A 24537-nucleotide genomic window follows, 5' to 3' on the forward strand; every position below is an offset into this window, starting at 1 on the left:
CCTTGTGCCATATGGCCCTGGGAGCAGTGGCTAGCTCAAGGGCTCTGCCAAGCAAACCTTGCTTCCACCCTGAAACAACTGCTCTCTCTGGTCCCTGGACCTACTTCTCCCTTGATCCATCCCCACGGCTGTGCTACACATGTGGTACCAAAAACTTCATTCTGTTGCTGTAGATCGTGTCTTGGGGCTTGTGTCCCACCCCTCTGCAAGAGACAGGCAAGGACAGAAGAGTTGTTGGGAGTAGGCAGGTGGTGTTCAGGGAGGCAGATTTGAAGAGGTGCTCCAGGAAAGCTGGCACCTGCTGTCAGGAAACCTTAATGACCCAGGACAATGTGTGGAATTACGGGCCATGGTTGGGGACCCACTCTGCCCACCTCTATACCCACATCAGCCTAGTCAAGGGAGGAGTTCCGCAGCCCTCATTCTGACAGCTTGCCCCTTTTCTGCATCATCTGAAAAGTAGGGACAGCAGACTGAAGATCCAGGAACAATGGGGTCTGTGCTGCCTTTTCAAAAGGGGTGTGTGTGTGTGTGTGTGTGTGTGAGAGAGAGAGAGAGAGAGAGAGAGAGAGAGAGAGAGAGAGAGAGAGAGAGAGAGAGAGAGAGAGAGCATACACACAGTGGGGAGGAGCATACAGCCATGGTGTGTGTGGGTGTGGGTGTGTGTGTGTGTGCGCGCGCGTGCACACGTGCGCAGTGGGGAGGAGCATACAGCCATGGTGTGTGTGCAAGTCAAAGGACAACTGGAGTGGGGTTCTCTCCCCCATCTTTATGCAGGCTCAGAGGATCAAACTCGGGTCACCTTAACAACTGAACCTTCACTTCTATGCCATGTGTACCACTTACTGCTATTCTTTACAGCAGACTGTCCCAGGAAGGGAGTAAGCCTCTGGGACAACAGGGACAAACATCACCTGCCATCTCTCCACCAAGGCAGGAGCCATCACTTCTCAGAAGTGAAACCTATATGGGACACATCTGCCACTCTAGTGTGTCTCGAGGAAACCATGGCAAAATGGCCACAGCCACTACCCTGCGTTGATGTCACACATGGGCTGGCTCAGTTCCCGCTGCACTACAGTATGTATGACCTCACTCCAGCCTCCCAACAACCCAGAGGCGCACAGTCTGCTGCCCCACACACCTCAGGAGTGCTCTTTACCCCATACTTGACACGGCTCCGCAGCCCGTCAGTGCCGCAGCCATCTGAGGGGTAGGACGGTGTGCCCAGCGCTGTGCCTGGTGGGAGCTTATCACACAAGTTGATCGGCTGATCCTCAGCAGTGGCAGTGAAGTCCATGGGGGCTGCAGTACCGTTGCCATTCATCTCAGGGAAGGCAGGATCACCCTGTGTGCTGCTCGAAGTGGATGGGTTCAGGGTAGAAGAGCCATTGCCGCTGCCGCTCTCAGAGGAGGAGTCGTCTGGAATGAGAGCCCTGGCCATGAGGCCCTGTCCCTGCATCCACAGTCTGCAGAGGCCCCGCTGGGTGTGGTGGCCTCAGAGTACCTGTGCTGTTAGCCAGAACCTCTGCCATCTGCACTGAGCCTCAGGCTTCCCACCTGAGCTGAGGCAAGATCAGGAAGTGGGACCACTAGGAGCTAAGTGGTTGTGACCAGCATATGCAGAGCACAGAGGTTTCTCTTCACCTCCAAACCTACAGATGCCAGAGACAAGCTCAAGGGAGGCTCCACTTCAAGCAGCTCACCACAAGTCCTTACACACTTCCAGGGTTGCAGGACTGGCTTTTCTTGCTGCTCAGAACTGCCTCTTCTCCCACCTTCATGTCCCTTTACACAGGGGCCCTTGAATTTCTCCTTCCTCTACCCAAGGAAGGAGAGACGGCCCAGCTCCCTATTTACGGGTGCCTTTCTGTACAGAGTCTAGCCAGATTTGCAGACTATGCACAGAACACCGCCCTGACTCTACCCTCTGTGCCTGGCCAAGTGGCCTCAGACAGCACAATGCCAACTGGCAAGTCTGGGGGTCTGCACCTCCTGTTTCCAGGGGGTCTTCCTGCTTTCTTGAGGTGGGAGACCCCTGCTGTGGAGAGTGCAGCATTGCAAGACCCAGAGGATGCTCCAAGGACATAGCCATTTTTAGATAAATTCCAGGTTTCTCTTCCCACAGGCCCCAACCTCCTGCTTCATTAGTTGGGGGCCACAGCAGCTACTCTAGACCTCCTGGGGTCACTGTCAGGTGAGCACCCATGTGGATGCCAATGGTGCTTAGGTACCCTGGAGACTCTGCAGCTAAACCCAGCAAGGGGAAGGGTGGAGTGGCAAAGGGAGCCCTCATCATATCCTGGGACCCTTTTCCCTAGGCCAGGGTTGCACTGGACCCCACCCCCACCGCTAGCAGATTATGAAGATTTAGTCCCTAGTGTTGAGCACTGGGCATGAGTGCCGCCTGAGCGTCCCCATGGCGACTGAGAGGCTCTAGTGCAGCAGCCAATCACTAGCCTCTCAGCTGCCTGAGGGCGGGGCCGGTCTGCCCATCAAGCAGTCAGGGCCCTGAGTAGAGGGGGATGGGGAAAGTGTGGTGCAGTGGCACCCCCTCAGCTGCTGCAGGTCATCTGGGCCAGGCTACACTGCTGCATCCCCCTTTATCCTGTGAGCTTGATCCCAAGCCCCTGAACCTAAGTCCTCTGCCTTCGTAAATGGGCTGGGTTTTTCTCTGGACAGCATCTCTAGCAACTAGTCTAGAAGGATGCACTGAAAAACAGATGACCTGAGAACCTACTGTGGGCTGGCCCCACCCCAAATGTAGGAGCAGTGATGACCACTGCCAGGTGCTGGCATGCCTGAGGACCAGCTACATCTTAAGTTTATCGGTAACTGGTGGGTGTCACCTTCTCTGCAGCTGTCAAGCCCCACCTCTGCACCGCTGTCTGCTGTCCTTAGCGCCCTCTCAGAGCTCAGGCCTTCCCTTTGTCACTGTCCATGCTCCAACCTCGTGACCTTGCAGACTGCCCTGCCAGCTCCCACCCTAACTCTTGGGTCTCCAGGCCTGGGTTTTGTGTGTCCTGGTCCGTTCAGCTGGGCCCTTTTCAGTGGGCTTTCATGGCCTGACTCTGCTCTCCTGCCTCAGGGTACCTGGGAAGGAGGTACTCGCCACAGTCCTAGGTGCCACCCATACAACCATGGTAGAACCTGGCACCGGAGAGGCTCAAGTAGCTGAGATCTGGGGAACAAAGCTGAATACCTGCCCTGGCGCCTTTGTCTATTCTTAGCCACTTCCAAGTTATTACTCCTACCCTACCTCAGGCCACTTGCTCTGGAGGGATGAGCTGTTCCTCATCAGGTACCATGCCAACAGTCACTGCATTCTCCACAGGCACCAGGCTTAAGGACAGCTGCATGGGCACAGAGGTAGACTCCCCTGTCTGCCTGCTTAGAGCAAGCAACCATGTATGTGGTTCTGGAGCTGCCCAGGACACACAGGGCAATCCTAGGGCTTCAACCTAGCGTCAAAATCAGCTGTGATGAGAAGCTACCAACACTGTCACCTGGGCTACAGGCCCAGACTCATGCTGCCTGACTTGCTAGGAAAAACAGGCACTAGCTCCAATGGGGGTACCCATCTTTCCGTTTTCAGAGGCCATCCCCATCTGGCAAGGAAAGTGGTTGGATAGATGTGGCCCACAAGACACCAGAGCCTGCGAACTGCTGTGGCCATGGACTGGAAACTCATACTCTTACATAAATATCCAGAGTGACCAGTATACCTTGAAAAGCCACTAGAGTTAATAGGCCAAGTGTGACCTAGCCATGAAACAGAAGACAGACAGACGTGGGAGGGTAAATAGTGAGTCCACTTAACTGCACAGGAAACGGGCTAATGCTAAGTGAACTCACAGCGTCTATCTGGCATGATGAAAAGTTGGGGAAATAAGAGTGCTGATAGTATTTTCAGTATTGAAGTATACAGCCCACATGCCGCGCTGTCACCGCCACCGCCGCCACCACTACCACCACCACCACCACCAAAACCCTCCAGACAAAAAACAAAAAAATAAAAAAAAAATAAAAAAAAACAAGCTTTTGAGCAAGCCAATGGGCCCTTGCCCATGCTGCACCCTGGAGAAGCTATCAATCTGAGGGGGCAAACAATTACAAACGCCCACATTCTACAATCCCACAGCATATGGGTCCCACCTGGTGGGCTAGCTCTTTTTTCACACAGCCTGCTCCAGTGCCACCTGACAGGAGGCACATGTTTTCCAACTGGCTGGCGAGTGTTAGCATAATACAAAGGAGCTAAGGACAGGGTAGATGTCACCTATATGACCTAACAGAGGCCACCTCTCCTTGTACCTCAATTTCTCTTTCAAACAGCTTTTGCACCAGTAAAAACAGAATTTATGTCGTTATCAACTCTCCCTGGCATGGAGCAGGGACTCAAAAACTTATTTCACCCTAAACCTTCTTATGTCATTCTCACCTGCTTCCTACGTCCATGTCCCCAGGCGGCAACAGGGGGCCCAACAGTATAGCATCAGAGGTGGGCACAAGGAGAAAGCAAGGGTAAAAGCTACACTACCCTTCCTTCAGAGCTCCCTTGAGCATCACCTCCATGGGGAGCCTCTGAGCCTGCCTATTCCATCTCATCCTGACATAAGCTCTGACTTCTGCAGAATTCATCCCAAGGAAGGTGGCCCTACAGATACACTGTCCATCAGCCCCATCATTGTGGCCGCAGCCCCTTTTCCCTATTGAGCCACAGGGCCTCCTGCCATCCTTCCATTTGCAGTTAAACCTGCCACCCAACTGTGGCTTGTACTTCTGTTCCCTCTGCTGTTACACTGTCCCTGGCTCTCCAGAGCTTGTCCTTCACTTCCTGTTCCTTTGTTTCCAGGGCTTTGCTTAAAGGTTTCTGTGTCAGTAAGCCCTCTCCTCCCTCCCCAGCCCACACTGACACGCTAACCTCTTTACCTATTTTTCACTCAGCCGCCTCCTTGCCGCACTATTTATTCATTTATTGTGTCTGTAGCCTGTAGAGAGGTTGCCCCGGGCCTTGGCAGAGTCCTAGTGCTAGGCCTGGGTCACTTCTGCTTCCCTGTAAGCCACACCCCTTCTTCTGACAAGAACGGCTAGGTCTGCTAGGGTTCCTCGGGGTAAGCATGGACCAGTCAACATGACCCATCACAGCCACTGGTAAAAGTCATATGACCAAGTTGAACCCACCAAAGTCAGACCTGAGCTTTTCTACCTGTTAGGCAGTGCCCACCCTGGCGAAGTTCAGAGATAGGCTGACACAACCTTTCCAAAATCCGCCCATGCCTTAAACCAAAGGCAACCCTAAACTATTTAGTTATGAGAGTAACAACTTCCTTATTGTCAAAACTAGCTGGAGGCCACTTTGCCTGAGTAACTTAGGATAGGCAGGGGCCAGGCCTGGGGGCTGGACTTTCTGCTTCCCACTTACCCTAACGCTGCTAATACTGACCCAGGGATGCCACAGCCTCACCTCCTAACCCATAGGGTTCAGGGACAAGGGGTAGAGACCCAGCAGCTGGGATCTGACCCATGGCAAATTCTTCCTCACTCTCGAAGAGGCACCCAACCCCATGCCTGGATGGCATATGGTGGGTTGGGCCAGTGCTGTCGGCTGGCCTCACTTCAGCCTGACCTTGGGCACAACCACCTCCTGGGCTCTTCTTATCTGCAATTCAGGGAGTTGCCGCTGACGCCCTCTTGGGCTCCAGTGTTTTATGACTCCATGAAATAACCAGCTGGCCCCACAGCACTGAAGGCCCTAGTGCCCTGGCCCTTTTGAGGCTGTGTCCTCTCCTGGGACCTACTCAGACCTGAAGCTGGAAATAGAAACACAAAGGGTTCAGGTGACCCTCTCGTCCCCACCTGGTCATCTTGCAGTTGTGCCAAGAGTCCCCTCTAGGACACGCACCTACCTGAATCCAGAACAACTCTGGCAGGGCACAGCTGCCCAACCTGTGACTGCGTGAACAGACTAGAGAGTTACCCTGGGAGAGCAGGAATGTATCCCTTCTGTCCATTTCCACAAAAATGGTAAAGGGTGACTCCCTAGGCTAGGAGGACCCAGAGCCCACCACCTGTGCCTGGAGAGCCTCAGGGCAGGGGAGGCCCGCCATGTCGTCTACTGTAACGGGGTGATGTGCTGCTATTCAAATGGGAGATCACTGATGAATGGGGGAAATTGTTCCTCCTTCTGTCCTGGCTCCAGAAGGAGACAAAAACTCCTTTTACCTCAGCAAACAATGCCCTTATGTGGGCGCCAGCGCCCTGCAGCCTGCACAGGCCCAGCTCTGTGCAAGCCGCCAATCACCACTCTGGGCTCTGGGGCCACAGCCAGCGGTACCCTTCCCCAGTGGGCAACCCACACCAGCCCCCAAGCCAGGCTAGAGAGGTGGCAAGGCCACAAGAACCTACAAGTTGGGCACATAGGCAAGCTGCCTGCTTTAGCAGAGGTGCAGGGCTGAAGGCAGCATGGGCCCCTTGGTGAGGCTCTGGTCAAAGCCGCAGCCAGGCAGGGGCAAGAAGGGGTATCAATAATTCACACACAAAAGCTGGGAACCAGGAAGGAGGGGGGAAGGTGAAGTGCTACAGTCAGCAGCTGCCCCCACCCCCAGCTGTATATGCCAAGCAGGAGTCACTGAAGTTCTGGAAGGAAGCTCTGGGCTGCAGGCTGGCACGCTGACTCCTCTGAATTAGGGGCATACACCTTGCTAGGGCTCTCCACCTCATCCCTCACTCCCGCCTGCTTTGACAAAGGCCAGTGGCCTGGGTAGTGTTTACATAATGCATAGTTCCAAGGAGCATCAAGCTCCTGGCGCCCATCTGTGCTCTCTGAAGGCAGGCAGAGGGACTGGGGTCAAAGGGGGGCCAAGGGAATCCAACTGTCCTAGGTGATAAGCCACACTGGGCATGTGACCAGCCACATGAGGCCCATATTCTCCACTTGGTTTTCAGGCTCTGCCGCCACCCAGCTTCTCTCTTGGGCTCCCTGGCTCTCTCCCTGTGGTTAAGCAGTCTGATAAATCGAGGCTTAGGGGTCAGAAATACCATGCCCACCCCTCATGGGCTCCACTCTTTCTCCTTTTTAGGACAGGCTCTCACAAATCCCAAGCTGTCCTTCAGTAGCTCTACAGCTGAGGATGACCTTGAATCTCCCATCCTCTTGCCTCTACCTCCCAAGTGATTACAGATGTGCACCACCAGGCCCAGCTGCTGCAGCGCTGGGGAAGGAACCCAGGGCTTTAGGAATGCCAAGCAAGCACTTCCCAACTGAGCTACATCACTGACCCACTCAGGTTTCCTAACACACAGTCCATAATCCTGACACCCAGATCCATAGCATCTGCCTCCACAGTGCACTGACATTCTTACATCTCTGGCTCGTTCCTTAGGCACCAACGCCGAGGCTCACCATATTTTTTTTTTGTTGTTTTTTGTTTTTTTTTGTTTTTTGTTTTTCGAGACAGGGTTTCTCTGTGGCTTTGGAGCCTGTCCTGGAACTAGCTCTTGTAGACCAGGCTGGTCTCGAACTCACAGAGATCCGCCTGCCTCTGTCTCCCGAGTGCTGGGATTAAAGGCATGCGCCACCACCGCCCGGCTCACCATATTTTTTTAAAACGTGAGACAGTTAAAACTGAAGCGATGGTCTGTTGGGGGTTGGTGGTAGCTTTTTTGTACAATGCTAGGGATGGAAACCAGGGCCTCATGTATGCTAGCCAAACACATTAATTTTAACAATGTATTGTAAAGTCAACTGCAATGATACAATCCTGTAATCCCACTATTATATGAGGCTGAGGCAGGAGAATCAGCTTTTACTACACATAGGAAGTTCGAGTCTAACCAGGATTACAGAACAGGACTCTGTTTCCAAAAAGGGAATCTGAGTTTCTTTTCCCTAATATAGCCAACATAACTCAATAGGTAATTGGTAACACATTTCTGTTTTCATGCTAAGACCACCAAGCCAAGTGTGTCTTCCTGAGTGCCACACACCTCTGCACCAACCCTTTCTGAATGTTCAGCAGCTACTAGTGAAGGAAGTCTCACACAGCACACGTCTGCGGGCCCCAGGATCCAGGCCCCTGGAGAAGTTCCAAACTGCAGATAAGGTATTAGAGAGCAGGGGACCGAAGCACCGAAACCACGTGTGTTGTGAGAATGGACACCAAGTACGCACCAGACCTGAGTGTCAGGCTCTGTGCGTACAAATGCCCTATTACAGGACACTGCTCAGTGAAGGCTCAGAGGCTCCCAGGATGAGCAGCAGCGCCCAGATGGCTTCACAAAGAATGCCTCAGCCCACCCCCACCCTGGATTCCCCCAACACACACTGGTAAATGACTCCCAGAGGATATGCTCCCAGTGTGGAACCCTTGGCTTGTCCTCCCGGGCCCTCCACTTGCTCGGCTTGCTGCAGGCCAAACACAATGAGAAATAAATACCAATTCCAAGTGCAAAGCTCTAAGCTAGACTCCCCACTGCCTGCTACCACCAACCAACCCCCACAAATCATGTGTTCTGAGAGTAAGCAGCGCCACTTCAGGCTACCATGTGTGAGTGATTCATGGGGCAGGGCCCTGCCTGGGAGCTTGTATGTGGAGTTGGCAGACCCCTAGTAACCCTTCCTGGCCTTCCGGAAGCTGGTCTAGGGCTGGTGCATCCCAGTCCTTAGGTCAGGGTGATGATGACAATGTGGCCCAGCTTCCTGGTTCCTGGGAACGCCACCCCTAGACAACTCAGGCTAGGGTGGTACCTGCCAGTATGGTCTTACCCAGCCCCTGTGTGTGTGGCACAGCAGGGCCACCCTAGCAGAGGAAGGGCTCTGAGTACTGCTGTAAGGCAAGGCTGCTGATAGCAGCTAGCATCTGCCAGATGGTCCCAAGGCCAGGGCTAATCTTCTAGGTCAGGGAGGAAGAGAGGGGGCAGGATCTCCCTCCCTTTTGTTTAGCAGGTAACCTTCATCCTGTTGGGCCCCAAAACTTGTCCTGCCTTAGTGTACTTACCAGGAGTCCTGGGGCCCCAGTAACCTAGACAAGGTCAGGGCACCATGAAGCCCTGCCTGATCCTCTGATAAAGGAACCCCTTGGAGCTGTCTCCTAGCTCCTCTTGTCTTTGCAGGCCAGGTCTAGCCCAGCCTAACACTACTGCACTGTCTACAGAGCAGCTCGAGGGACACTTTCTGTGACCCAGGATTACCACATGTCCCATGACCAATCCCCAGAAGAGCTAAAATCCTGGAGTAGGATAAGAGAGAGTCTAATGGAGACTGTGGTCAGATGTTTGGTGCTCTTGCTGTTTTACAGGGTGAGAAGAGGGCCCAGGCCTGTCTTCCAGTCTCACACGACCTGAGACAAACAGGGTCAGAGTGATGAGCAGGACGAAGACACAAGTGTGGGGAAGAGAAGCTCCATTTAAAAGTCCACCGTCAGTAGCAGGGCTATAGACTGGGTGTAAATGGTGTCTACCAAGCACAAGGTCCAAGGTGCAATCTCCAATATTGCTGAATTTTTTTAAGTAAAGACAGGGCTGGAGAGATGGTTCAGAGAGCGCTGGTTGCTCTTCAGAGGACCTGGGTTGAATTCCTAGCACCCACATAGTGGCTCATGACCATCTGTCCCTCTGGTTCCAGAGGATCCAACACCTTCTTCTGAATTCCATGGGCACCAGGCTCACATGTGGGGCACACACACAAACACACACACACACACACACACACACACAGAGGCAAAATACCCATACACATAAAATAATAAAAATAATTTAAAAGAGAAGATGCAAAGGTAAGAGTCCAGTGAGGAGTTGGGTGTGATGGAGCTGGCCTATAATCCCAGCGCTCAGGAAGTCCGGAGAAGGGCTCAGGGTTCAAGGCCTGCCTGAACTGCATAGTGAGACCCCTATATCAAACAAAGGCCCTTTAAGGCCATCCCAGGAGGCTGTAGTGGGTACCACTCCTTCCTCCATGTGACAGTAACCAGGGCAGTATCCAGCCATGAGGACTGAATCCACAGTGACTCAGCTGGAGGGGTCAGGAGCTCCAAACCTGAGCTAAGTGCTGTTCTGTATAAGTAGTGGGCTTACTGAAGGGTGGCCATGGCGGAGGGAAGACCAGAGGTGGCACAGGCCTGGCCCCAACACTCATTCATCCCTTTCTCTACTAGTCATGCAACCATTCACCTAAGTTCTCATTTGCTAGGAACACTCTGGGTGGCAGCACACAGGAGGCATGCCGTCACCTGGCTGCTTCCCCTCAGCCACCTGCAAGCCTGGAGTGGGTGGTAGGCAGAGGCTGTGTACGGGGAGCAGAGGAAGCCCTGAGTGAGTGAAGCCCTGAGAGCACGTGTGCTGTTGACATGGGCGCCGTCATGTCAAGGACTCCAAAGTCTCAGACCCGTAAGGAAACAGCAAAGCCTTCTCCAGGCTAGGTTCAGGGAAGTGGAAACCTTCCTCCAGGTCTGAGTGTGGATGTTGACAGTATGTGCAGAGAATGTCCACCACAGCTTTCCCCGCCCAGCAATGTTCACAGTCTGACTGCCCCCCCCCCAGAGGCTGCTCCTACCAAAATTAGCCCTGCCTCCTCGTTCAGCTGTATGCAGTAACCCCGCCTCTCTATTCAACTCATATGTATTATAAACGTGCTGTGCTTCCAGGGTGCTGCGGTTTCTCTATCTCAGAGCTCAGACTACCCAGTTCCAGCTGTCTGCTGTCCGTCTGTCTTTTCTTCATCCCCTTGCTTCCCCCATGCAAATCCAAGTCCCTAGAGCCATCCAAAAATGTAGCAGTTGTCAATCAACAGGCAGGGTCTTCATACACCTGTGGGTGGGTATGGGTCAGGAACTTGGGTGCTAAGGGAAGCTCTGAGAGCTCAGACCCAGCGGCCATCAGGGTCTTGGTCCAGCTGTTTAGGTGGCTTTTAAGACAGGCTCTTTGCTAGGAAGTTTGAGTTGGCCTCAAACCTGCTGTGTTGCAAAGCCTCACCACCACTTCACCGTCCATCCTCCTGCCTCAGCTTCAGTGTTAGGGTTACAGGAGTACATCATCATGACCAGCTCTGGCTTGCTTTCTCAAGTACCAAGATTCTAAGGGTTAAGGACCTTACTCTACATGCAAGAAGATGGCTGTAGGCAGAGGCTCTTGGGGCCTGAGGAGGCCAAGAAAACAGGACTGGGCCAAGTGAGTCTGGAGAAGAGCTCAGATAATCTGGGAGAGGTGGAGGGCCTTTTATTGATCACCGACCCCCATCCCTACCCACAACTTTCTAGGCCTAAAGGTGTCAGTGGACCAAGAACCTCACTTCCAGCCTGGCCTATGATCCTTCCCAATGTCCATAAACCATCCAGTCCTCAACAGCCCAGTAAGGTGGGCACAGGATTATTAGTCTTTTGTTTGTTTGTTTGTTTTTCAAGACAGGGTTTCTTTGTATATCTTTGGAACCTGTCCTGGAACTAGCTCTTATAGACCAAGCTGGCCTCGAACTCACAGAGATCCGCCTGCCTCTGCCTCCTGAGTGCTGGGATTAAAGGCGTGCACCACCACCGCCCTTGCCTTAAATGATTCATCTTTTTGCATGCTTTGGTGTAAAGATTTCAGATCCCCTGGAACTGGAGTCTGAGAGTTGGGAGCTGCCATGTGAGTGCTGCAAATTGAACCCAGGTCCTCTGGAAGAGCAGCCAGTGCTCTTAACAGATGAGCCGTCTCTCCAGCCCAGGCGCAGGATTATTATCCAGCCACTAGAGAGGGGAAATGACTTGCTCATGATCACACAAGCAGGAAGGAGCTGAGGCAGGGTCTGGACCTGTATCAAATAAGAGAGCTAGCTCCGAGTCTTTCCCCACACCTTCTCAGAGCCCACGGAGAAGGAGAAGTTGAGAGAGGAGATCTGGAGACCTGGGAGGGGCAGTACCCTGAGACATGGGTCTGGCTGGGAGAGGAGGGACAGAGACGCTATAAAGTTTGAGACAGGGTCACTAGACCTCACTTGCTCACAAGAGGCTGCTTGGATGCCCAGTTGGCATTTCTAGGTGGCAGAAGGCCCTACTCAAGGCAACAGGAACCAGAAGGTCCGAAGCCTTGGTCTTCTGAAAGCTTCTAAGGGCACACCGAGATCAGTGGTCACAGCAGACACTCACACTAGACAGGTGCTGAGCCTGGCACAGGGTAAGCAACTTGCTTAGAACAGACTGGGAGCCGGGCGCTGGTGGCGGACGCCTTTAATCCCAGTACTCAGGAGGCAAAAGGAGACAGATCTGTGAGTTCAAGGCCAGCCTGGTCCACAGAGCTAGTTCCAGGACGGGTTCCAAAGCTACACAGAGAAACCCTGTCTCAACAAACTAAAACAACAGAATGTGGGAAAGAAAGACCCATAGCAGAGGACAGGACCTGCCTACAGGAAGCCAGGTCCAGGAAAGTCCTCAGGCCCACAGAGGCGTCCCTATAGCTGCCTAAGCTGCAGTCTGGCTGTGGCTGTGCTGACTTGCCTTTCTTGACTGTGGCTTGGGATCACAGGAAGCTTCTGGGCATTTAGGGCCCCAGGACTCCAAACCCAAACTGCTTCCTCTGACAGGCTGCTGCCCGGTGCCTCCTCTAGGAGCCCTTCCCTGGCTCCCATCAGTCCATGGTCACACAATAGTTATTGAGCATCTATACAAGCCAGGGGCTGGGACAAAGCCTAGGACAAATGACTCTAGCTGGTTGCTTCCTGTGGTCTGGACAAGCCATTTCCATGTCAGAAATCTAAGGAACTCAGTGCACAGGGCTGGCTGGGGCCAGGGGCACAGTAGACTTGGGTTCACGGGGCAGACTGGACCATTTTTTACATCAGCAGAACCAATGACAGGAAAGAGGGAAAGCCATTGTGTAAGGAGCAAAGCAGCATAGTATGATCCTCCCAGCAAAGAAGTGTGAAGGGTAAGTAGTGAGAGAAGCCAGAGGAAAGGCCCCAATAACGGCAGCAATTCTTTCTTTCTTCCTGTGCTCCCGCCCCAATTCTCTGTAATGCACAAGCTAGGCAAGTGAGGGGAACACTAAGATCTATTTGTATAGTCATAGCTGCTGCTCTCAGGAAGGTGACAGCCCAGCAGGGTCCCCACTTCCCTGTGCTTGGTGCTCTCCTGCTAAAGCCAAGCTTTGGAAACATGGGAGGGGCTGACAACCTTGTTAGTCACTTCACCAGACTACAGAAAACCCCTCTCAGACTCTGCCTAGCTTAGTGTTGGGCACCAGCAGGCTACACTGGTCTGTGGGAAGTAGGAGTCCCAACCTAATGGAGGCAAGCACCCATGTCCAGCAGGTCCCCAAGAACAGGCTGCAGGAGTACCTCGTCTGAGAAGGGGAAGGGTACGCATTAGCCCTAAAAGGCTCCAGTGCTCTGCATAATTCCTGCCAGGCAACCCCCAGCCTGTGCTGCAGAAGGGCGGAAGCAGGACCCTCCACTGTCCCCTGGCGTGAGTTTCCTGTGGAGGTGGGGATGAGTAACGTCCGTTCCCTGCCCCCATGCATCCCTTCTGAAGGCCAGGCCTCAAGTTTTCCATTCAGGAAGGGGCAAAGTGAGAGGCCTAGAAGAGTCATGGCAGGGGAATAGGAGGAGCGGCAGACAGGGTTAGGACCCTGGCCTGCATGACTGCCTTTCAGGAGACCTGCTGGCTTCTCCCCTGGGAATGCGCACACACATCTCCATCCACTCATTCAGTCACCGATGCTTCCCCAGCACTGCCTTGTGCTGGGCCCTGTCTTATGGTCTCTGGGGTGCTTGCTAACAGTATGGGGAGGAGATACGGACGGGTCATGATAGGATGATGGGGTTTTTCAGCTCCAAGGCAATACCAGACCTTAAGGGCTCTGCAAAACGTCTCAATGGTTGTCTGTCTTTGGCAACTCCTAGACCAGAAGCTTTCCCAAGCTTTCAGAACACACAGAGCCCTGACAGACCCAAGAGAGAGCTCAAAGCCAAGAGCTATGCACGGGTAGGAGGAAGCCTGTGTCTCTCTTAATGTGTGAGGACTCTTGCACTTTGACAAAGGCCTGGGGGGAAAGGGCTGGGGGATAGGACTGGGACGGGGGGCAGGCTTGGAGACAAGTCCAGTGGTGAAAGCCAGCATGTTTTCCACTCTCTGGGTTCAACTGTCCCTATCAAGGCCCAGTTTTGTTACAATTTAAAGAGAGGAGGAAGTGGTGGCACAGGTCTGTGACCCCCCAACACTCAGGGCTGAGGGAACTAGTTTTGAGGCCAGTCTGGGCCATAAAGCAAGACCCTGTCTCAAAATCAAACACAAAAATAATTTAAAGAAGGGCAAATTCCCTAGAGGTATAACCTGTACAAACTGCCTGGCTTCTTGCCATCACTCTGGCTTGTATTACGGGTAGACAGGGGTGATGTGCCCAGCAGCCCTGCAGTCCTGGCATACTGGGGTGCGGTCTCAGGAACAAAGAAGCCAACTTGTCCCTAACAAGGAGGGGGGCCTCTATTTCCCTGGCTGCCATGCTCGAGGGCAGTCTCTATAAATGTCAGCTCGCCTTTTCATTTGGGCCACAAACATTCAGCAGGCCCCTGTAATGGGCCAGGCATGCAGCTGGAGGAGCACAGGGCAGAGAAGGCCAGCATTAACACAGAGTACAGGGTACCTTATAGAACTAGGGGGAGGGACAGTCAGAGACCTCTCCATCCAATGCACTCCAGAGAACTAAGAGCCAGTTGTGGTTACAGGGGAGTTTGGGGATAGACACGCAAGCAAAGTTATGGCTGAGTCTGTCTGTACCCCTTAGTCCTTCAACAACAATAAGAGACACGGGCTCACTCATGGGGGCCAGATTTCAGCTTGCACCTACATTGACCACGCATTCTGAGACGCGGCTAGAGGGCTGGAGCAGGACTTCAAGCTGTGATCATGACCAACAGAAACCCTGTGGGAAATCCTGGGACCTTGGTCACCAGGAGGCCCCAGGGACGCGAGAGGCACCAGAGACCGGACCAGATGTCTGGGTTTTCTTATTGCATATATATACCCTCTGCCCTGGATCTAGGCTGGTCTCCGGCTAACAAATCAGTCTGAAGCTTCCAGAATCAGTCACTGATTCAATAATTAAATTGGTGGCTCACGATCAACATCATCCTCCCTTTTCCTAGCTCTGCTGTTTGCCCGCATAAACACTAGTCCTACCAGCAGGCCAGCCTGCCTGTGATTTGTCCAGTGCTAAGAGCCAGAAGGGGCCTGAGATATGTCTGACTCTACCCTGCAGGTGGCTGTGGGGCAGCTAACCCCAGAACCTCTGCTTCTTCATCTGCACCAAGGGATACCAAGGACATCACAGCCCCAGCATAAACCCCCCAGTTAGTTTGCTAACTATCCTGAGGACCTCAGTCCACTGAGACTACAAGGTAGTGTTCTTGGGCAGTAACCATGGTTCCAAAAGGTACACTGAGGAACAACAGCACAACCAGACCTTTGGAGGACTGAGACAGCCTTACTAAGCTGGACCTTGGGGTGGGGGAAAAAGTTCTAGATCTTTCTTGAGGAGGTACGACAAGGGTGCTTACTAAGCACTGTTACCACAGCTCTTAGTAGGCTGCTGGGTGTGGCTCTCTCAGTCAGATGAGGCTGGAGGTCAGCTACTGGGTTGTCCCAGCCCCAGAACCCCCATGTGGTAGCCCCCATTGGGCCCCACCCCCGTGGGAATGCCATAAGGCAATAGTAGTCTGGAGGCTCACAGCACGAGGGGGTCTTGCTGACCTCACGAGGCAGCAAGGCACAAAAAGCCTTTTCTTCTCCAGCAGCCTGGCACCCCACTCCTCACACAGCCACCCCCGGCTCCCCAGCTCCAGGCCCAGACACTTCCAGCTGCCTGTATGCTAGACTCCTCCCAGACAAAGCCAGACTCAGGCTGGGAGGGAAGACCAGCGTGTGGGTTCTGCCATGGAGATGAACTTTGACCCAAACTGCACGGCTCCTACCCCTTATTTACTCTTTAAGGCTCACCCATTTTTTTTTTTTTTTGCAGAGTTAACATTACACCCCTTTTCAACCCTGAACCTCCCTTCCACATTCCAAGCTCTGACCTTTAACCTCTCCTAATTACCAGTCCCTATACCCCAGTTCTCTGAGGCCTAGCTCTGGGCTCATCCCTTACTTCTAGCGATCTAGGCCCGGAAACAAGAGCCCTACCAGAGGCCTCTGACTACAGGTGTTATCCCACATCTCCAATCTGGTCAGGCCCAGGTGACGCAGAACCCAGCGCCCATTCCAGGACTCTATATGGAACCATGGAGTGGACATCTGACTTCTGACCCTGACTCTCCGACCCCAAGAAAATCCAGACATAGTAGCCCAGTCCATCCCGGTCAGCTACCAACTGCCTGGCCACTGACCATGTGGCCCCGTCCCAAAGCCAGCCTTATTTATTCAAGCCATAAGAACACAGCCCCAGGTCACACACACTCTTGACCTCCCCAGGCCTGAATCCTGGCGATTCTGAAATCCTCATCCAACAAACCCATGAGCAGGTGCAAACAGACAAGAGGCCACCCACAGTCAATCGGGGCCCTGCTTATGACAACACCCTTCTCTCTCTGGGGTAGTGGGGCTTGTGGAAATGCCGACAATACCAGCTCTCAAGTACAACAGGGACGTCCCAGTGTCACCTGGGTCCCACCACCCGGAGCACATGCAGGCCTCTTATAGAACAATAAGCGCCCTCCCTGCCAGCCGCCCAAGGGGCACTCACCGTCCTCTTGGCTATGGAGGTTCTGCGGGCTCCGCATCCTCTCCTCCTGGCTGGGGCTCAGGCTGGAGGCCAGGTGGGGGTCAGCTGACATCCATGTGGAGTCATTCATATCAAAATCCTCACTGCTCACAGAGGTTTCATCCTGAGCAGAGACAAAGAAGACAGGTGTTCAACAAGAGCAGACGCACACTAGAAAGGATCCAGGCGGGCACAGGGAGCCCCTAAGACCTTGTAGTGAAGGCTGGATGGTATTCCCTCTGACCCCCTCAAGTGGCTTGGACTCTGGTTCCTAGCGGAAGCCAGGGTTAAGAGCCCGTGCTGTCTGTAATTGAAGACAATTAAGAGGTCTCACATCCTGTGGAGCGGATAGCAGGGCCTGGCTCTTACCCTTGTGAGCCAAGGTTGAAATGAGTGCTGTAAACAAGAGCCACCATTCCCCACCCAGAGCCTGAGGAAAAGGGCTCACTCTACACAGGGCCTGCACTGAGTAGCGGGACATGCTGTGCACCGAGGAGGCCAAGGTGGCAGCCCCCACCAGGCCTGGTGCCAACTCCTGTGGAGCATACATGGAATTCCTTTCTCCCACTCCCCCAGCCCAGAGGACATTTCTGTCTTCCTCCTTCCTAACCTTTGCTGTGCTTCAAAGATATGCTCTTGGGCGGTTTCCAGGGTTGAGCAGGCCAAACCCAGAAGTGTGGAGAAGGAAGGGGGTGGGGCAGGCCAGGGTTCGGATCACACCAAGAAGGGACAGGGAGAGAGGGTGCCAAGGCCTTCCAAACAGCAGACAGTCTGCTGGAGAGGACAGCAGCGGCTCCTCTCCCGAATGCTGGTTTCAGTGTGCCCTTGGCCAGTCACTTGGGAATCCCCGGGATGGGGCCCCTTTAATTCAGCCTTCCAGCAGGAAAGAACCCCACCTCCTTCTGATCCAGCCCCTTTGAAGAGCAGCAAGCAACTGGGATGGCTCTCCAGTTGTAACACATGGGGAAGATGGCCCAGCAGTGCCACACATGGAGTCCTGACCTTGTGTCCCAACCCCTAGCAAGATACAATAGCTTCTGTGGGTCCATGGCAGAGCACCCTTGGGGCCTTGGAGCCACTCCTACAGGGCCCTCTCACAGACAGCTCTTTTATGGTGAGCAAACACACTTTGGTTTGAACTTTCTTCAACTGCTGTCCCTGAGGCAGACACATCTGCTCCAAGTGCTAGGGAACCGGAGGTTGAGTCTCCCTCCCTCCCTCAACCATGCCTGCTGGCAGCAGTTTCCTGGAATTCACGGCTTCGATACAGCAGTAGAGACCCTCCGTGTTGAGTCCAGAGGACAGAAGATGAGCCACAACACTGCAGGTCCAAATGGACACATGTGGAACCCTGGGGACAGAGCTCAGTGTTCTCCCCATGCAAGTGCCGGTCACACACACTCATCCTCTGGGCTACCGACTACACACAAGCTTCCTACAGCCCGCCTCCATGACAACATGTGTGCTCACATCAACAGAGACATGCGTGCTCAACAGCTCTCTCTGCACAGAAAGTCTAACAGGAAAAGGTCTCTTGGAGGTATGGAGCAAGGACACGGAGCAGGGACTCTGTGCTCCCCTGATGGTCCGGTGAGTGGGCTCTGGTATTCTTCCCTAGGCCTCTCACCCGCAGAAGCAGAACTCAGAAGCACTGTGGGGAATGCGTGAATTAAGTGATTCTATCTCCTAGTACTTTTTTTTAATCTTTTGAAAGAGGAACTACTTGAGCAGGTTGGTCCTACACAGGCAGGAGGATCTCTAAGTTAGAGGCTAGCCTAGCTTAGTCTGTAGAGTTGAGTTCTCTGACATTTAGGGGCTACACAGAGAAAACTTGTCACAATACAAAACAAAAGAGAGAGGAACTACCTATGTAGTCTAGACAATCCTCCTGTCTCAGCCTCCAGAATACTGTAGACACCTATTTAAACCCATTCATTCACTCAAGTATTCCCTACACCAACTATGGGCCATGTTTGCTAAGTGTTGGAAATCCAGCCATGAGCAGACCCTGTTCCTGGCCTTCCTGCTACTCCCCATCCATGGAGAAGTGGCTGTTGCTGCCCATGCTCCACAGCTCCTCTTCTTAAACAACCTACACATCTGTGCCACCAGCCTCATCACAGCACAAAACTGCTGTGGGGCTCTATCCTATCACCCCAGAAAGCTCTCGGGCCATCCAGGAGTAGGGACCAGGCTGCCTGTTCTCTGAATTCCTCATGAGGTAGCAAGACTTGTTGAACTGACTAAACTGCCTGGCAGGATGTGGTGTTTAATGAGGATGTTGCATTAATCTGACAATTAAGGGCTCTGGTCCCACTACGCAGTTCTTGAACGAGGGCAATATGAAAAGCGGGACCCTGGCTGGAGGGCCAGAGGCTGCATGCTTCTCTTAGCTACAGCTGCTAGCTATCCCACAAAAAAGACCTAAAATTGCTCTTACTTAGACACCTGAACTGTTCAGGGGCATGCGCTTACCTCACCCTGCCCAGCAGATGGACTGCATTTCATACTGACATTGAAATCACCTGGAAAGAAAAAGCCACGTTCCAGGCTCTGGGACAAGGGTTTCCTAAGATTTCTTCATAATGGCCCCATAAGGCCCCACAGGGCAGGCCTCTCTCCAGGTCTAGTCACACAGCTCCTCAAACGCTTGCCCCAACTATCCAGGGTGACAGAACTTAGGGGCAGAGCTGGGGTCTGAATCCAGACAGTCTGTACCCAGAGCCATGAAATTACACATTCCACCCTTTGATCAAAAGTGCCTGATTCCTTAATGACAAAGTGCCTCAAGAAAATACCCAAAGGCAGCGGGGCCACATATGCTTAATGGCATGTGCATACACACATGCATGCAGAGTTTTATGCATGCACATTACTGAACATCTACTTTGTGCTGAGTTGCCCTAGGGATCTATCTTATATGGCTAAGGAGGATCTCCTACCTTCAGACTTTATTTAGGGAGAGGAATCAGCTAAAACTTCTGGCTCATTTACAAGTATGGGAAAGAGCTGGGGGGGGGGGGGGGTAGCGGCTGCACAGTTACTGAACATCAGTGGCTCCCTCCCCAGGGACTTTTCCATAGCCCCCAGGTTTCTGCCATCCCAACTGCTGCTCTGTGAATGGCTCTGTGAATTTTGAAAACCCAAACACTGACTGCTATGGCCTTTTTTTTTTTTTTTTTTTTTTGGTAATCAAGCCTATTAAACCTAAACTTTCCAGAAAATGAACAGAACTGAGTAAGCTGTAGCTGTGGATGTGGCCAGACTGACAGGACCACCGCCAGCACACACAGGTGCAGGGCTGGCCTGGAGAGACCCTTCCGCAAGCCCTGCTGTAGCAGAACCGGGCTGTCCATGGGGCAAAGCCAGCCACCACAGAGGAGCAGACTCAAACTCTCTCTACTCACCTATTCACCCCTGAGCTGAGGCTGGGAAGGCCAGCTAATTACACAGGCAATTACCAGAGCACACAGTTCAGACCCATCACCCAAGTCCAGAGGGACCTGGGGGGTTGGAGTGCAGGGAGGAAGAAAGGGAGGCAGCCAGGCCAGGTTGGGAGTGTCTAAGACCCCAGGCACTCCCCTGCTCCCCCATGAGGTCACAAGTAGGTCACTTCTTGCTCCCTTCTTAAATCGCAGGAGAATTTGGGCTACTAATTTCTCCCTCTCAAATAACTTCACCGAAAATAAAAGTACATATGCCATGCTTCTAAAATCCCTCCTGAGATTCTGTGTGACTGGCCAGGGAGCTATGGCTAGATCCCCCAGCCTAGCCTTTGCCCTTTACATCCTGAAGTCTGTGGCCTTGCCCACCTGGCAATAAAAGTTCATCAGAACATGCACCGTAGTGCTTTTGCCATCATGGGTCACAGGGCATTAGGGCCAACTAACCTTCTGAAAAGCGGAACTCTTGTGTTGGCCAGGCAGGGTGGGTAGCACCCAGTCTTTAGGACACACCCCCAACCTTGGAGTCTTCACTCTGGGCAGAGAGAGAAGCGCTGACTAAACCCTTGAGCCTCTTATCTTCAGTCCAAAATTCAGAAGCCAGCACTATTTCTCCCCACCCAGCTAGCCCAGGCCCTTCCTCCTCTGCAGGCCTCGGCAGCACCAACCACCAACCACTGTGCAGCCCGGAGGAGGGGAATTCGGGAGACACACTGAGGAAAGTGGAAGCAGGCCTGTATCTATGGCTGTAACTATGGGCAGGTGCTATCAGTAACCTGATTATTTTACAACTGGGGTCAACTTCTCTGGAACTGGGTTCCTGGTGCCTCTGAAGCTGAGCCATTTGCATCTTCCAGGACTCAGAATTCTGGGGCGTGCCTCCTACAGTATTTTCCAGGCCTTTCCTCAGAGCTGTAACTCTATCTCAACCACTCACTTGAGAAAGAAAGGGAGGAGGATTTACCGAGAATTCAGTGCTAGTGGAGGCCATAAGGCCTGATCTGGAGCCCTGGGTGTGGGTTTCAGACCATGGTGGGGGTGGGGATGTTCAAGGATGCTCCTAGGCCAGGCAGGAAACAGGCACTCCAGGCTGGCTGCCTCCCTCCCCCACTATCCCCAGGTTTTTGGGCAGCAGGAAAGAATACCAGTGTGGGCAGTTCTCCAGCCCCAGCTCTCAACCTAGCATATATATTAGGATGTGGGAGGTGGCTTCTCAGTCCAGTGTTGGGCACTACCTTCTGGGTCACCTGTGAGCCTGGACAGGTCAGGGAATGCTCAGTCTTGGAGCTGCTCGGGTTAGCACTGTGCTCATCACTCCAAATATGCCAAGAAAATGCTGAACCACATTTGACCCCAACCTAACTAACTACTTCAGGCACTTACTAATGGAAACTGAAAACTCCCAGGATCCAGAGCAAGTCAAGGTTCATGCCCCTGTTGTGATGTTGTGATACTGTTACATGAAAGAAACAGGAGGGTGATCTGAGTCAGCTCCTGAGCACTTGGGGCTTCCAAGGCGGTTGTCAAATTCTGCACCCCATCAGTGCCCACCTGGCCACCAGAAGAGGAGATGAGTTTTCCTGAGACACAGCACACAATTCTACTTCTCGCTAACAGACCTTGGCTTACCAGCCATACAAACACATTCTTGGGGGGAGGGGGGACGGAGTGGGGAGGCTTCCATCCTCCCCCTCACCCCACTGACTCACAGACTCTCACTGCACCTGTCAGAACCATGTTCATGTACCCATGTGCTTGCTCCACTGTCCTTGCCATAGTGCATGTCTGGATGCTAGAGTGAGCATTTCCCACACCTTCCCTAGTATATGGGCTTTTGTTCCTAAGCAAAGGCAACGGACTGTTTTCCCAGCATTCCTCACTATGAGACCTCACTGATACCCCAGCTCCTGCCATCAATGGGCACCTGAGTTTCTTGGGCAAACTAGGTTCTTCCAGCCAAAAGGATGGCCAGAGGGGAAGCACTCTGAGCTGACCCTCTCCAGGTCTACCCTTCCAAGAAAAGGACTCGGGCTAGACTAAAAAGTTCTTGAGCAATTCAGGGATGGACCAGTTCCCCATTGCCCCAGGGTGGCTGAGGCCCTGAGAGAGAGGTTCCTCCTCAAAGTTAGCCTTCTGAGCAGGGAGGTAAGCTGAGGTGGTGTTTGCCACTGGTTGGTAGAAAGGTGCTGAATGGGGTAGAGAGAGAAGGAGGTGCTGCCTTGAGACTACTCTATAGCACAGCCAGGCAGAGGAGCCTGGATTGCATTCAAAGACACATTTGGACTCAAATGGCTTTCCAATGAAAGGGTAATTTACAACCTGGGGTTAAGCTACCCACTGGGGCCTGGGCCATCAATGGGCCCTTTCCCCCACACCAGCACACAGCTGAGAAACAGGCACGTTTTAGGGGTCACAGGACCTGGTTCCACTATCACAGGCTCTGCCCACAGGAGTGAGGAGAGCACCAACACGCACCCCAAGCCCCAACACTGGAGTGTGCAGTGGGGGGAGGGGGCTTCCAGCTGATTCTGGGATAAGTAGGGCTTTATCTCAAGGGAGAATCTATTTCAGGCCACAATCCTCAGAAAGGGGGAAATCAGAGTCCAAACACCATTTCAGGTGAAATCAGGAGGTTATTCATCTCCCCTCAGAGCAGACAGAAAGAAAAATCAATGTTTCAGAGGGGGAAAGGGTTCCATTTGAATTAATGGGTTTGTGGCTTCTCCATTGATCTGCGCCTCTTCACACTTTCTTTTTGTGCTTTTGTGCTCTGAGGGAGAGGGGAGGGAGAAGGGAATGGCAGGGAGGGGGCTCTCGGTAAGGAAAAGGACGGTCTAACCTTAACCTTTCTCCGGGAATAATGCTAATTAGCGAGGCTTAATGAGAACTTCCCCCAGGAAGCTCGGCCTGGTAGAGGCGGCCAGATTCCCCGCAAACGCAGCTCTGAGAGAGAGTAGGGTCACTTCTGAACCCAAGAGGCCGGAATAGGAAGGCGAATTGCACTCCTCCGCCCCCCGCCCCCCCCGTGTATCCTGCCCGGGAACCCTAGGTGAAGGGCGGCGAGCAGCAGGAGGGCGGAGGTGTAAATCCACCTTAACCCTTGCGCGCGCTCTCCGCAGGCCCCCGGCGTGGTGTGTTCCTTCACCAGGGGTCTTCGAAACCCTTGCTTCTTCTCCGAGGGTACACACGAGAGGGGCTGTCGATCCCCTGGTGGAGCGACAGGAGCCTGCCAAAGTGGGCTCAACTGTGTAAACCGCGTCTCAACTCCCAGCGCCTTGGCAAGGAGCCCCTCCCTGCCACTGTACGCTTCCCGTCCCCACATCCCCAAACACAGTCCACTTCCTTTCTCCCGGAGGCAGCGGCCACCCGAGCCTGGCCCCCGCCCCGCTGTCCGCGAATGTCTTCCTCCCGGGGACGCGGTGCGGAGCCCGCTGCAAACGGCGTGGCCGCGGCACAATACCGCGGCGCGGCGCACACAATCACCGCCCCCCAGGACCGGCGGCGCGCACGGCCAGGAGTGGGGTGCGCCCGGCGACTCCGGGCACTTGAAGCTAGACGCACCTCTCCAGCGCCCCGCAGGCCCCGGAGCGCAGCCTCCGCCCCTCCCCGCTCTCGGGCACACTCGCTCGCCCCCAGCCCCAGCCCACTCCACCCAGGGCCAGCAGCAGCTCTCCCGGCGCAGGAAGCTCCCCGTGAGTCCCCCTCCTCGAACCCCACAGCTTCCCTAACCGCAGCTCAACGGCTAGCGGCAGAGCAGGAGGAGGGGGCGGCAGCCGAGGGCCCAGGACCAGTCCGGTCGCGGGGTCCCCCAGGACTCTGTACCTGGGCGGGCGGCGAGGCGCAGACCGGCGGTCTGGCTCTGGGAGTGAACCGGGCGGGAGGCGGTGACAGCCCCACCGCTCCAGCTGCTGCTGCTGCTGCTGCTGCTGCTGCTGCTGCTGCTGCTGCTGCTGCTGCTGCTGCAGCTGCTACCGCCGCGACCGCCCGGGGAGAGGGGCTGGCACCGCTGCGGCGCGTCACTGCCCGGCCCGGGGGCGGGGGTGGCCAGGGGGAGGGCCCAGGCGAGCGGCGGCGGTGGCGCCGCGGCCCGGGAGGAAGGGGGAGGGGGGCACCGGGCACGGGGAGGCGGGGGAGGGGGCGGGACCGGGCACGGGGCGGGGGCCTGGGGGAGGGGAGCGCCAGAGGACGCACTCAGGGGGAGTAGGAGGAGCAGCAGGAGGAGGAGGAGGTGGAGGTGGAGGGGCGGGAGAGAGGGAGGAGTGGGCATGGGGGGGGGGGAGGGAGGGAAAAGAGAGGAAAAGGAAGCACCCTGGGAGAGGGGAGAGGAGAAAGAAGAGTGGGGGGAGAGAAGGAGGAAGGAGGGGGT

At 54.1% G+C, this 24537-nt stretch overlaps 1 protein-coding gene across 2 annotated transcripts in view; it reads right to left on the bottom strand.

Moving 5' to 3' along the window:
• Window positions 1-24537, bottom strand: part of Nol4l (nucleolar protein 4 like) — a 117872-nt gene that overhangs the window by 6759 nt on the left and 86576 nt on the right. The window contains exons 1-3 of one of the 2 annotated variants that reach the window (XM_038331850.1): window positions 23994-24122; window positions 16711-16852; window positions 1145-1422 (exon numbers count right to left, since the gene is read on the bottom strand). In XM_038331850.1, the coding sequence (XP_038187778.1) occupies window positions 1145-1422; window positions 16711-16819 (387 nt within the window). In that variant the 5' untranslated portion in view covers window positions 16820-16852; window positions 23994-24122. Of the gene's footprint in view, window positions 1-1144; window positions 1423-16710; window positions 16853-23993; window positions 24123-24537 lie in introns of those variants that run through there. The other variant, XM_038331849.1, reaches the window with a different exon arrangement.

The sequence above is a fragment of the Arvicola amphibius genome, chromosome 5 (genome assembly GCF_903992535.2).
Source record: "Arvicola amphibius chromosome 5, mArvAmp1.2, whole genome shotgun sequence".
NCBI classification, from domain to species: domain Eukaryota; kingdom Metazoa; phylum Chordata; class Mammalia; order Rodentia; family Cricetidae; genus Arvicola; species Arvicola amphibius.